At 42.0% G+C, this 12,631-nt stretch overlaps 1 protein-coding gene across 2 annotated transcripts in view; it reads left to right on the top strand.

Moving 5' to 3' along the window:
- The window catches only part of reln (reelin), a 399,693-nt gene that overhangs the window by 338,031 nt on the left and 49,031 nt on the right, over positions 1-12,631 (top strand). For both annotated transcript variants that reach the window (XM_068059265.1, XM_068059264.1), the window contains exons 46-47: positions 1,550-1,718; positions 7,754-7,894. In XM_068059265.1, coding sequence (XP_067915366.1) covers positions 1,550-1,718; positions 7,754-7,894 — 310 coding nt within the window. The remainder of the gene's footprint in view (positions 1-1,549; positions 1,719-7,753; positions 7,895-12,631) is intronic.

The raw sequence follows: 12,631 nt of genomic DNA, 5'->3' as shown, positions 1-12,631 counted from the left end.
CCTCATCAATCCTCCTTGTTACTTCCTCAAAAAACTCAATCAAGTTAGTAAGACATGACCTTTCCTTAATAAATCCATGCTGACTATCACTGATTAATCTGTGCCTTTTTAAGTGGTAGTTTATTCTGTCTCTCAGAATTGATTCTAATAATTTACCCAGCACCGAGGTCAGACTGACTGGCCTATAATTATTTGGCCTATCCTTCACACCCATTTTAAAGAATGGTATAGCGTTCATAGACCTCCAATCCTCTGGCACCTCGCCCATATCCAGTGAGGATTTGAAGATGATCCTCAGTGCATGCGCTGTTTCCTCCCTGGCATCCTTTAACAATCTGGGATGCAATCCATCCGGCCCTGGTGATTTATCCACTTTCAAGGATGTCAAGCCCTCTAGTACTTCCTCTCTCATTATGCTTATTGTACCTAATATTTCACACTCCTCCTCTTGCACTAGAACGTCTGCATCATCCCTCTCCTTTGTGAAGACAAAGACAAAAAACTCATTAAGAACCCTGCCCACATCTTCTGCATCCACACTTAAGTTCCCTTGTACATCTCTGATAGGCCCTACCCTTTCCTTAATTATCTTCTTGCTCTTAATATACTGATAAAACATCTTTGGGTTTTCCTTGATTTTATCTGCCAATAATTTTTCATGTCCTCTCTTTGCTTTTCTAATTTCCTTTTTTTACTTCACCCTTGCACTTTCTATACTCCTACGCTTTCTAAAGTATTAACTTTTTAGTGATCGTCATAAGCTTTTTTTTCTTCTTCAACATACACTGTAAGCCTCTAGATGACCAGGGGACTCTAGATTTGGCCGTACCACTCTTTATCTTTGTGGGGACATGCCTATGCTGTGCCTGCAGAATCTTGCTTTTGAATGCCTCCCACTGGTTTGCCACTGATTTTCCTTCAAGTAGCTGTATCCAGTCCACTTTCGCCAGATCACCTCTCAGTTTCATAAAATTTGCCTTCCCTCAATTTAGAACCTTTACTCCTGTTTTATTTTTGTCCTTTTCCATGATTATGCTAAAACTAACTGTATTATGTTCACTGTCTCCAAAATGGTCACCCACTACTATTTCATCCACTTGCCCAGCTTCATTAACGAAGACTAAATCTAGAATTGTACCCACTCTCGTTGGACTTGTTACGTGCTGGCTAAAAAGGTTCTCATGAATGTAGTTCAAGAATTTTGTGCCCTCTGTGCCCTTCACACTGTTTGTATCCCAGTTGATATTAGGGTAGTTGAAATCCCCAACTATTATTGCTCTATAGTTTTTGCACTCAGAAATTTGCCTACATATTTGTTTTTCTATCTCCCTCTCACTATTTTGGGGGTCTATAGTACACTCCGAGTAGTGTGGCTGCCCCTTTTTTATTTCTGAACTCAACCCATATGGCCTCATTTGATGATTCATTTAGCATATCACCCCTCCTCACAGCTGTTATTGATTAGGTGCGGTCAAATGATTTAAATAGGACAGAAGGTTCTGTGGTAAGGTGTTCAATGTGAATATTTGGGTCTCTTCCATTCATTCAGCTGTGGAGCTTCAGTACTCAGTGGATCTAGGACTGACCTGGCAGCCTGTGTTGACGGACTGCCTTCCAACCAATGTGGAATGTAGCAAGTACCATCTACAGAGGATCCTGGTGTCAGACATTTTCAACAAGTGGACCAGACTCACGCTGCCACTGCCACCTTACACCAGGTAATTTGAAAGCTGCAGTTTACAAAACTTCCAAACGGTTCTGGATAAAAATAGAAGTGAATTTTTCAAATTCAGATGACTGTTGCTTGCCGGGAGAGGGGATGAAAGAGTGTGTGGTTGAGATTGAATCAAAGCAGGAATGCTTATGTTCTGGAGTCCAAACATGTTTCAAATTCAAAAAAAAAAATCAGATGTAAATGTTTCAAAAAAGGTTCCACATATTTCAACAAATGGAGACGACAAAATTAGCCAAGGTCCCCAGTCCACACCATCCAGTGACCTCTGATATACAAAACCCACAGGGAGGGTTATCCCGGTCTCCTACTGTAGTTTCAGTGAAAAATTGAGATTCCCCAGAGAAACAATGAAAACAGTCATTTACTTCATTTCTGTAAATGTGATGTGTTCTGTACATCAGGACACAATCAGGCTTGGTTGTAGTGACCCACAGGTCAGATAGCCTGCCCACAATCAGACTCATGCATGAAGAAATCCCATCTGGGCAAGATATCAGAGAGATGCTGACATCTGTAATGACCACAAATTGTGCAGTGCCTTAACCCTTTACCCTCCCCCATATTCCTTTGTATCAGTTGTGGATTCCCTATGTCAGAGGTCACATCCAGAGCTGCATGCAGCTCTTTAACATCTCATTAGCAGCTCCCAACCTTTTCCAGTTGGATTACATTATTATGAAAAAAGCCTAAAAAAAATTAAGTCAAGAAAAGGATGAGCAGTGCTTTTATTGTGAGAATAAAAGGCTACACTGTGCTACACTTTACAGTTTCAAATGATTATTTTAACGAAAAGCATCTTCCTGCTCTAAATAAACCTGTCCGTGTGATATAGCTACACCATGGTTATAGCTAATGCTTTTAGTTCAAAGAACAGGTTTTTCTGGTTGCGACCATTATTGTTCCTGATGTAGCTGAGACGATAAATTATTCTGAATGTGCTATTTAGAAGCTATTTTTATCATGAGAATCAATAGCCGAAAAATTATCTTAATTCTATGCATCTTATGTTGAAGTTTGTTTTAAAGATGACTTTACTGACAAAATTATAGTAAAATTCCATTTATCATAAGATCTGTTATAAAAACACAAAGTCAGAAAGCATTCTTTCAGTTTTATATGTAAATGTCTCATTACCTTTTTATCCAAAGTGGGAATGTGCTGTTTTTCCAGTAAATTAATATGGTTTACCATTTTTACATTTTCATTTCAAACATGCTTATACATAATTCATGCAAATTGACGCATAAAACCTGAACGTACAAATACTGGCGATACGATGAAAAAAAAGAAAAAAAGCAATAATTCAGAGTTAGGTCTATATTAGATTAGATTAGATTAGAGATACAGCACTGAAACAGGCCCTTTGGTCCACCGAGTCTGTACCGAACATCAACCACCCATTTTTTATACTAATCCTACACTAATCCCATATTCCCAACAAACATCCCCACCTGTCCCTATATTTCCCTACCACCTACCTATACTAGTGACAATTTATAATGGCCAATTTACCTATCAACCTGCAAGTCTTTTGGCTTGTGGGAGGAAACCGGAGCACCCGGAGAAAACCCACGCAGACACAGGGAGAACTTGCAAACTTCACACAGGCAGTACCCGGAATCGAACCCGGGTCCCTGGAGCTGTGAGGCTGCGGTGCTAACCACTGCGCCACTGTGCCGCCCATATTTTGATTTTTTCTATTGATACATAAATTCAATGCATGCATTTTATTATATATACAAATTATGCATTCTACCAGAGACACTTGACAATTTGCCATGTGTTTGGTTTAGAAATGGCAAGATTTTGTCTTGCGGCTCCCAATAGTTTTTATTTCAGGCAGTTTTTTAAAAAAGGCTGTTCGGGTGCAAAAGGTTACGACCCCTGTCTTATGTTGTGTGTGAAGCATCTGAAAAGGTGCGGAAAACAGTGTCACCTGGTGATTGACATGAGTACTGCAAAGCCCTGACTTGCCATTTTCCAAACTTGCTTAACAGTGCTTAGTGATTCTTCATCCGGTCTCTGACCAGGTGTCTCATTTCTTCCATTTTCAAACAAAGTTTTGAGCTCTAAATGAAATCTAGTAATTAAAACATTTGTGTGCCTAATGTTATATTCTCTTTTCAGTTCAATTTTGCCAAACATCTGCACCTCTTATCTCTAGACCCAATCTAGACTCATCACAGGTGACTGTAACTCTCCCTGATTCAAAGGAACAGAGTGTGTTAGCAGTTAAAATGGAACTGCTCCATTTCCCGCTCTGCTCCCCCAATCTGTGATATTAATGCCACTCTCTTTAGCAACAGATGAGGCTCCTGCTGGACCCCAGCAGGAACACAAGAACACAAGAAATAGGAGCAGAAGTAGACCATATGGCTCATCAAGACTGCTCTGCCAAACTTGAGGGACTAAAATCTGACAAGTCCCCAGGACCAGATGGCCTACACACTAGGGTTCTAAAAGAGATAGCTGGAGAGATAGTGAATACACTTGCTATGATTTTCCAGAACTCCTTAGATTCAGGAATGGTTCCGACAGATTGGAAGTTGGCAAATGTTACATTGCTTTTCAAGAAAGGAGGTAAAGAGAAAACAGGAAACTACAGGCCAGTTAACCTAACATCGGTCACCGGGAAGATGCTAGAAACTATTATTAAAGAAGTCTTAACAATGCACTTGGAAAAGCATAGTATGATTAGAACAAGTCAGTATGGTTTTACTAAAAGGAAATCCTGTTTGATAAATTTATTAGAATTTTTTGAGGATGTAACTATTAGGGTAGATAAAGGGGAACCAGTAGATGTAGTATACCTGGATTTTCAAAAGGCATTTGATAAGATGCCACATAAAAGATTAATAGGCAAGATAAAGGCTCATGGTGTTGGGGGTAATATATTAGCGTGGATAGAGGATTGGTTAACAGACAGGAAGCAGAGAGTGGGCATAAATGGGGCATTTTCAAGTTGGCAGGCAGTGAATAGTGGGGTGCCGCAAGGATCAGTGCTGGGGCCGCAGCTATTTACACTCTATATTATTGACTTGGAGGAAGAGACAGAGAGCAATGTATCTAAGTTTGCTGATGATACAAAACTCGGTGGAAAGGTAAGCTGCGGGGAGGACATAGAGAGGCTGCAAAGAGATATAGACGGGTTAAGTGAGTGGGCAACAAGATGGCAAAAGGAGTATAATGTAGGGAAGTGTGAAGTTTTTCATTTTGGTCGTAAAACTAGAAAAGCAGAATATTTTTTAAAAGGTGTGAAACTTGTAAATGTTGATGTTCAGAGAGACTTGGGTGTACTTGTACAAGGAAAGCACAAAGTTAACATGCAGGTGCAGCAGGCTGTTAGGAAGGCAAATGGCATGTTGGCCTTTATTGCAAGGGGATTGGAGTACAGGAATAAAGAAGTCTTACTAAACCTGTACAGGGCTTTGGTGAGACTTCACCTGGAATACTCTGTGCAATTTTGGTCTCCACGTTTAAGAAAGAATATACTTGCACTGGAGGCAGTACAGCAAAGCTTTACTAAATTGGTCCCTGAATGAAGGGGTTGTCCTATGATGAGAGGCTGAGTAAATTGGCCCTATATTCTCTGGAGTTTAGAAAATGAGAGGCAATCTAATTGAGACATACAAGATTCTGAAAGGGCTTGATAGGGGAGAAGCTGAGAGATTGTTCTCACTGATCAGGGAATCTAGAACACAGGGGCACAGTCTCAGGATAAGGGGCCAATCATTCAGGACTGAGATGAGGAGAAATTACTACATTCAAAGGGTTGTGAATCTTTGGAATTCTCTACCCCAAAGGGTTGTGGATGTTCCATCATTGAATACATTTAAGGCTGGGATAGATAGATTTTTGGTCTCGCAGGGAATCAAGGGATTTGGGGAGTGGGCAGGAAAGTGGAATTGAAGCCCAAGATCACCCATGATCGTAAATTAGGTCCCATGATGCACATGGGGCCCTGATGTAATTTTAACTGGCCCCTGAGCAGGATGACAGCCACAGTCACTCCACCAGGTGAACCTGTCATGAAGCCAGCAAAATCTACCTTGGTGAGTTAAGAGAAACATTCCTTCATGGGGGCCTCTGATGCCCTGGGATCCTCTTCTCCTGGGGCCTCCGACTCTCACTCCCATGTAACATTGCTATCTCTCCTGCCAGTAGTTAAAATCGAAGCCTATTGTACAAAATGTATATGATGCAGTATCCCGTGTACATGCATCTTTCTCATGTTTACAGGGTTTGATATCATTTATTTCAAAGCAGCTTAAGTTGCTTTTTCTAAGCCATTCATTTTAGGACAATGTCTGATTCAGATTTACTTTATTTTGGAAATGACCTTTGTTTTTTACTGGTCAATCTACCTAGTTCCTGATATTTATATCATGTTTATTGGTAAAGGCAGTATTTAAAAGCAGTTTATTTTATGGATGTAGAATTCACTTTAGTAGATATTTGTTCTCACATTTTGGAAAATGCAGTGCTCTGACTAACTCAATATCTGATCGAGGATTCCATCACTGCAATCTCTAATAATTTACAATTCACCCCTCTCATGACTTGTTCCCACCATGAGCTTTCCTAGGGCAATGGTGAGTTCTCTAGTACTGTTTCTGCTACTGTGTAGAGAGCTTTGACAGCTACAAAGTGCAGAACAGCAAGTTAGTGACTCCAAGAAGAGAGAATCCAACCATCTCCCCTTTTCGTTCAATGGCATTACCATTGCTGAATCCCCCACTATCAACATCCTGGGGGTTACCATTGACCAGAATGAATTGATCAGCCATATAAAGGGCGGCACAGTGGTGCAGTGGTTAGCACCGCAGCCTCACAGCTCCAGCGACCCGGGTTCAGTTCTGGGTACTGCCTGTGCGGAGTTCGCAAGTTCTCCCTGTGACTGCGTGGGTTTCCGCCGGGTGCTCCAGTTTCCTCCCACAGCCAAAGACAGCCAAAGGTTGATAGGTAAATTGGCCATTGTAAATTGCCCCTAGTGTAGGTAGGTGGTAGGAGAATGGTGGGGACGTGGTAGGGAATATGGGACTAATGTAGGATTAACATAAATGGGTGGTTGTTGGTTGGCACAGACTCAGTGGGCTGAAGGGCCTGTTTCGGTGCTGTATCTCTAAAACTAAAAAATAAGTACGGTGGCCTCAGACCAGGTCAGAGGCTGGGAACTCTGTGATGAGTAACTCACTTCCTGACTCCCCAAAGCCTGTCCACCAACTACAAGGCACAAGTTAGGAGTGTGATACAACACTGTCCAATTTCCTGGATAAATGCAGCTCGAACAACACTCAAGACGCCATCCTGGACAAGGCAGCCTGCTTGATTGGCGCCCCATCCACCACTTTCAATATTCACTCCCTTCACCCCCGACGCACAGTGGCAGCAGTGTGTACCATCTACAAGATGCACTGCAGCAACGCACTAAGGCTCCTTCAACAGTACCTTCCAAACCTGCTACCTCTACCACCTAGAAGGACAAGTGTAGCAGATGCATGGGAACACCGCCACCTGCAAGTTCCCCTCCAAGCCACACACCATCCTGACTTGGAACTATATCGCTGTTCTTTACTGTCACTGGATCAAAATCCTGGAACTCCCTTCCTAACAGCACTTTGGGTGTACCTATACCACATGGGCTGCAGTGGTTCAAGGAGGCGGCTCACCACCACCTTCTCAAGGGCAATTAGGGATGGACAATAAATGCTGGCCTAGCCAGCAACGCCCACAGCCCGTGAAAGAATTTTTAAAAAGCAGCAGAAAACCTAAGTGTTAATAATAGACCATTCCGTCTCTCTAACGTGTTGGGAAACTGAGGTTAGCAGGCCTAGTGAACGACTTGACTTTTGGATTTGTCACGCAGATTTGCCTGCCTGTCTTCAGTTTCTCAGTACAGTAGAAATAGTATCCATTATTCAGTATCAGTAACAGCATCAATTGAGAAGTTTTATTGAGTAGTTACTGAACCTATGATGATACTTGTGATTAACCCGATAATCAATTCATATTCCACAGGTCCCAGACTACCCGTTTCCGATGGTATCAGCCAGCACCCTTTGAGAAGCAGCAGACATGGGCCATAGACAATCTTTACATCGGGGACAGCTGTTTGGACATGTGCAGTGGCCATGGAAGGTGTTCACGCAGTTCCTGCATGTAAGTGAAGGATATTGATGTTTTTCTAACAGTGCTGAAACATTACTCTGGAGCTGCTTTACTGTTGCTCTAGTGTATCACTAACACCACTGGCTTCTGATACATGTATCTTGTGTAATTAGCAGCATCACCAAAGCAAACTTCTTGTATTCACTAAGGCTGTTCGCTGGGAAAGCCCAATAAGGTTAAGTGTAGGGAACAACTTGCATCATATAATTGTAACAAGATATGAGGTCATAGAGTCATAGAGTTTTACAGTACAGAAACAGGCCCTTCGGCCCAACGCGCCTGCACCGACCATCAAGCACCCGTTCTAACTAATCCCATATCCCCGCACTTGGCCCGTAGACTTGTATGTTATGGCGTTTCAAGTGCTCATCTAAATACTTCTTGAATTTCGTGACTGTTCCTGTCTCTACCACCCCTTCAGGCAGTGTGTTCCAGATTCCAACCACCCTCTGGGTGAAAAAATTCTTCCTCAAATCCCCTCTAAACCTCCTGCCCCTTACCTTAAATCTATGCCCCCTAGTTATTGACCTCTCCGCTAAGGGAAAAAGTTTCTTCCTTACTATCTTATCAATGCTCCTCATAATTTTGTATACCTCAATCATGTCCCTCCTCAGCCTTCTCCGCTCCAAGGAAAACAACCCCAGCCTATTCAGTCTCTCTTCATAACTGAAATGCTCCAGCCCAGGCAACATCCTGGTGAATCTCTTCTGCACCCTCTCCATTGCAATCACATCCTTCCTATAGTGTGGTGTCCAGAACTGTACACAGTACTCCAGCTGTGGCCTAACTAGTGTTTTATACAGCTCCATCATAACCTCCCTGCTCTTATATTCTATGCCTGGGCTAATAAAGGCAAGTATCCCATATGCCTTCCTAACCACCTTATCTATCTGTGCTGCTGCCTTCAGTGATCTATGGACAAGCACCCCAAGGTCCCTCTGACCCTCTGTACTCCCTAGAGTGCTACCATCCATTGTATATTCCATTGCCTTGTTAGACCTCCCAAAGTGCATCAACTCATACTTCTCAGGATTAAACTCCATTTGCCACTGCTCCGTCCATCTTACCAGCCCGTCTATATCGTCCTGTAGTCTAAGGCCTTCCTCCTCACTATTTATGACACCACCAATTTTCGTGTCGTCTGCAAACTTACTGATCATATCTCCTATATTCACATCTAAATCATCAATGTACACTACAAACTGTAAGGGTCCCAGCGCCGATCCCTGCGGTACCCCACTGGTCATAGGCCTCCATTCACAAAAACAATCCTCTACCTTCACCCTCTGCCTCCTTCCACTAAGCCAATTTTGAATCCAATTTGCCAAATTACCCTGGATCCCATGGGCTTTTACCTTCTTAACCAATCTCCCATGTGGGACCTTATCAAAAGTCTTACTGAAGTCCATGACTACATCAACTGCTTGACCCTCATCTACACAGCTAGTCACCTCCTCGAAAAATTCAATCAAATTTGTTAGACACGATCTCTCCCTGACAAAGCCATGCTGACTATCCCTGATTAATCCCTGCCTCTCCAAGTGGAGATTGATCCTGCCTCTCAGAAGTTTTTCCAATTATTTCCCTACCACTGATGTTCGACTCACCGGCCTGTAATTACCTGATTTATCCCTCCTACCCTTCTTGAATAATGGTACCACATTCGCTGTCCTCCAATCCTCTGGTACCTCTCTTGTGGCTAGAGAGGATTTGAAAATTTGTGTCAGAGCCCTCGCTATCTCCTCCCTTGCCTCACATAGCAGCCTGGGATACATCTCATCTGGGCCTGGGGATTTATCCACTTTTAAGCCCGCTAATACAGCTAATACTTCCTCCCTTTCAATACTAATTTGATCAAGTATATCACAATCCCCTTCCCTGATCTCTACACCTACATCGTTCCTCTCCATAGTGAACACAGATAAAAAGTAATCGTTCAAAACCTCACCTATGTCCTCCGGCTCCACACACACATTGCCTCTTTGATCCCTAATTGGCCCCACTTTTTCCCTGGTTATCCTCTTGCCCCTAACATACTTATAAAACACCTTGGGATTTTCCTTTATCTTGTCTGCCAGTGATTTTTCATACCCCCTTTTCACTCTCCTAATTACTCTTTTAAGGTGAATGTGATCAAATCAGAATTGTCCTCCACATCCTGCTAGCTGGAGTGGTAGTCTGGAAGCATGGTTGCCAGACAAATGTACAACCTGAGAATAAATAAATCTCAGGGGCCGGATAAGATGCATCTGAAGATCCTGAAGGAAATCCGGGAGGAAGGTGCAGGAACTCTGGCACAAATCTTCCAGAAATCCCTGAGAGGTATCTGGGCATTGGAGAAAGGCTGATGTTACTCCTATTTGTAGCAAAAGTGGCCCAGGAAACGACAGACCAGTGAGTGTGACATCCATAAAGTTGTGGAAACCCTGAAGGTCATGGAGCTTCTGGATGGAAACAAAATCATAAAAGATATCCAACATGGGTTCATGAAGGGGAGATGTTGTCAATACAACTTGTTGGTTTACTTTGGTGGTGTAAGAAAAGTGTTTGATCGGGGTAATGCAGTCCATGTGCTGTACTTGGATTTCAGTAAGGCCTTTGATACAGTTCCTCTGAAAAAGCTTGTCTTGAAAATAAAGAAAGCAGGAATCAGTGGAAATATTTTACAACAGATCGGTAATTGGTTAACCAGTAGAGGTAGATAGTAGTAGTACAGGATTGTCATCAGCCTGCGAGGACACTACCAGTGGGATCTCCCAGGGCTCTGTTTTGGGATCTCTTTTATTTAATATCTTCATAAATGACCTGGAGGTAGGAATCACAAGCACAGTGGCTAAATTTACAGATGATACAATACTATTGAAAGGTGGTAGACTGCAAAGCTGAATAGGATAAGCTACAGGATGCTTTAAATAAATATACTTGGAAATTGGGTAGACAAGTGGCAGATTAAATTTAATGTAGAGAAGTGCAAAGTACTTCATATGGGAACAAAAAGTCTGGAAAGGAACCACTGCTCAAATGGAAAGAAAATAATGTGTATAGAAAATAAAAGAGATCTGAGGATCCTGATTGATGGTAAATTGAATCTATTGTAACAATGCTCAGCAGCAGTGAGTAAAGCAAATCAGGTATTGAGAAGTATTAAAAGGTCAGTATTGAGGTAAAAAAGTGAGGTAATCTCCTGTCACTTTTATAAACCATTGGTACAACCACACTTAGAATATCCTTTCTGTACAGTTCTGGTTTCCACCGAAAGGATATGTAGAGAGCAACCACAGTGATTGAGGGAATGGAGCATTTGAATTATGAGGAATCACTATGTAAATTAGGCATTTTCTCATTGATAAAGTGAAGGTTGAGAAGTGATGATTGCCATTGTTAGGATTCTAAAGGGACTGGATAATGTTGACCATGACCAGCTCTTGTCCAGAACAGGAGAACCAGAGGACACAACCTGCACTTTAAGAGGAGTAAATTCAAAACTAGGCTGCAGAAAAATTACTTCAGTGAAAATGTGGTCAATCTATAGATTAGCCTGTCTCGGGAGACTGTGCAAGTAGTTAATATTGATCCATGCAAATTAGATAGATTTCTCTCAGAAATTATTATTTTGAGATACAGTATTTGAGAAATGATGTATGATAAGTGTAGCGTGCCTGGGAGGAACAGGTGCCTTTGGACTTGTGGTTCATAAAGATCTCCACCACTGGGTCTTCCTCGCATCAAGGATGAGTCCTTTCTAGACCAATTGATAGAGATTGCTTGCTATGATTAGTTAAAAACTCCATTAGCAATGCATCATGCAACAACTAGGATTGCAGAAGATGAACTAGGTGGATCTTGGACTTTCACTGTCAAGCAATTCCTATGTTATTCTGTTTATTTTGGTGCTGGCAATGTAAGACCCAAGCACTGAGAGCTGGTGGCACTGGGATATTATAAAAGCATTTAAAAAGGTTTGTAGAAAGGGGAATATCACTATGGATAGCTCCATCAGAGAGCTAGCACAGGGACGATGGGATGAATAGCCTCCTGTGCTATAAAATATTATGGTCCTAATTAACGTATTTGGCAATCACTGGAACGGTAGGGTGAGAGCAATTTTGAGTCTTTAAAAATTTTCAATAGATGATGACAGAGATTGTGTCTTTGTCAGGGACTTTTGGACTTTTTTAACTTAACAAGTCATGGCACTGTTTTCTCCCAACTGACTGGAGGCAGTATCATTGTGCCAAGCCTCTCTGTGCCTGAAAAGTAATGTGGCTATCAGTGCAAGTACCAAATAGAGTGCTAAAACAATAGCCAGGATTTTCCATGGAGCTGGTCCCACTTAGGGTTGCTAATCCTCAGGGATTGTCCTGGAGTTTCCAGGAATTAAAGTTTAATCTCCAGGACACTGCTGCTAGTCACTCAGGAGAAAATTCATAGGGACGTTAAAATAAATAGTTTTATTTTAAACTTTCATTAAACACATTTGTTTATTAGTTATAAAAATACTGGAGATGGGGATAAAGGCTGTTTGACTGATAGTCAGCGTTTAGCAGATTGGATAATGAAGCGTTTAATCATTTTCCAATTGGCTTTGGAAGAACGTACACCATAAATAAGGACACATCGCGCAACCATATAGTGGCAACGTGAGGGTGAGGAGGTTGGAGGTGAGAGGTCATGTGATGAAACCTCCTGCAATACGTCCAACAAGAATTGACAACACTAATCCCACTC

The sequence above is a fragment of the Heterodontus francisci genome, chromosome 27 (assembly GCF_036365525.1).
Source record: "Heterodontus francisci isolate sHetFra1 chromosome 27, sHetFra1.hap1, whole genome shotgun sequence".
Lineage (NCBI taxonomy): Eukaryota > Metazoa > Chordata > Chondrichthyes > Heterodontiformes > Heterodontidae > Heterodontus > Heterodontus francisci.
This window is presented reverse-complemented; position numbering and strand designations above follow the sequence as displayed.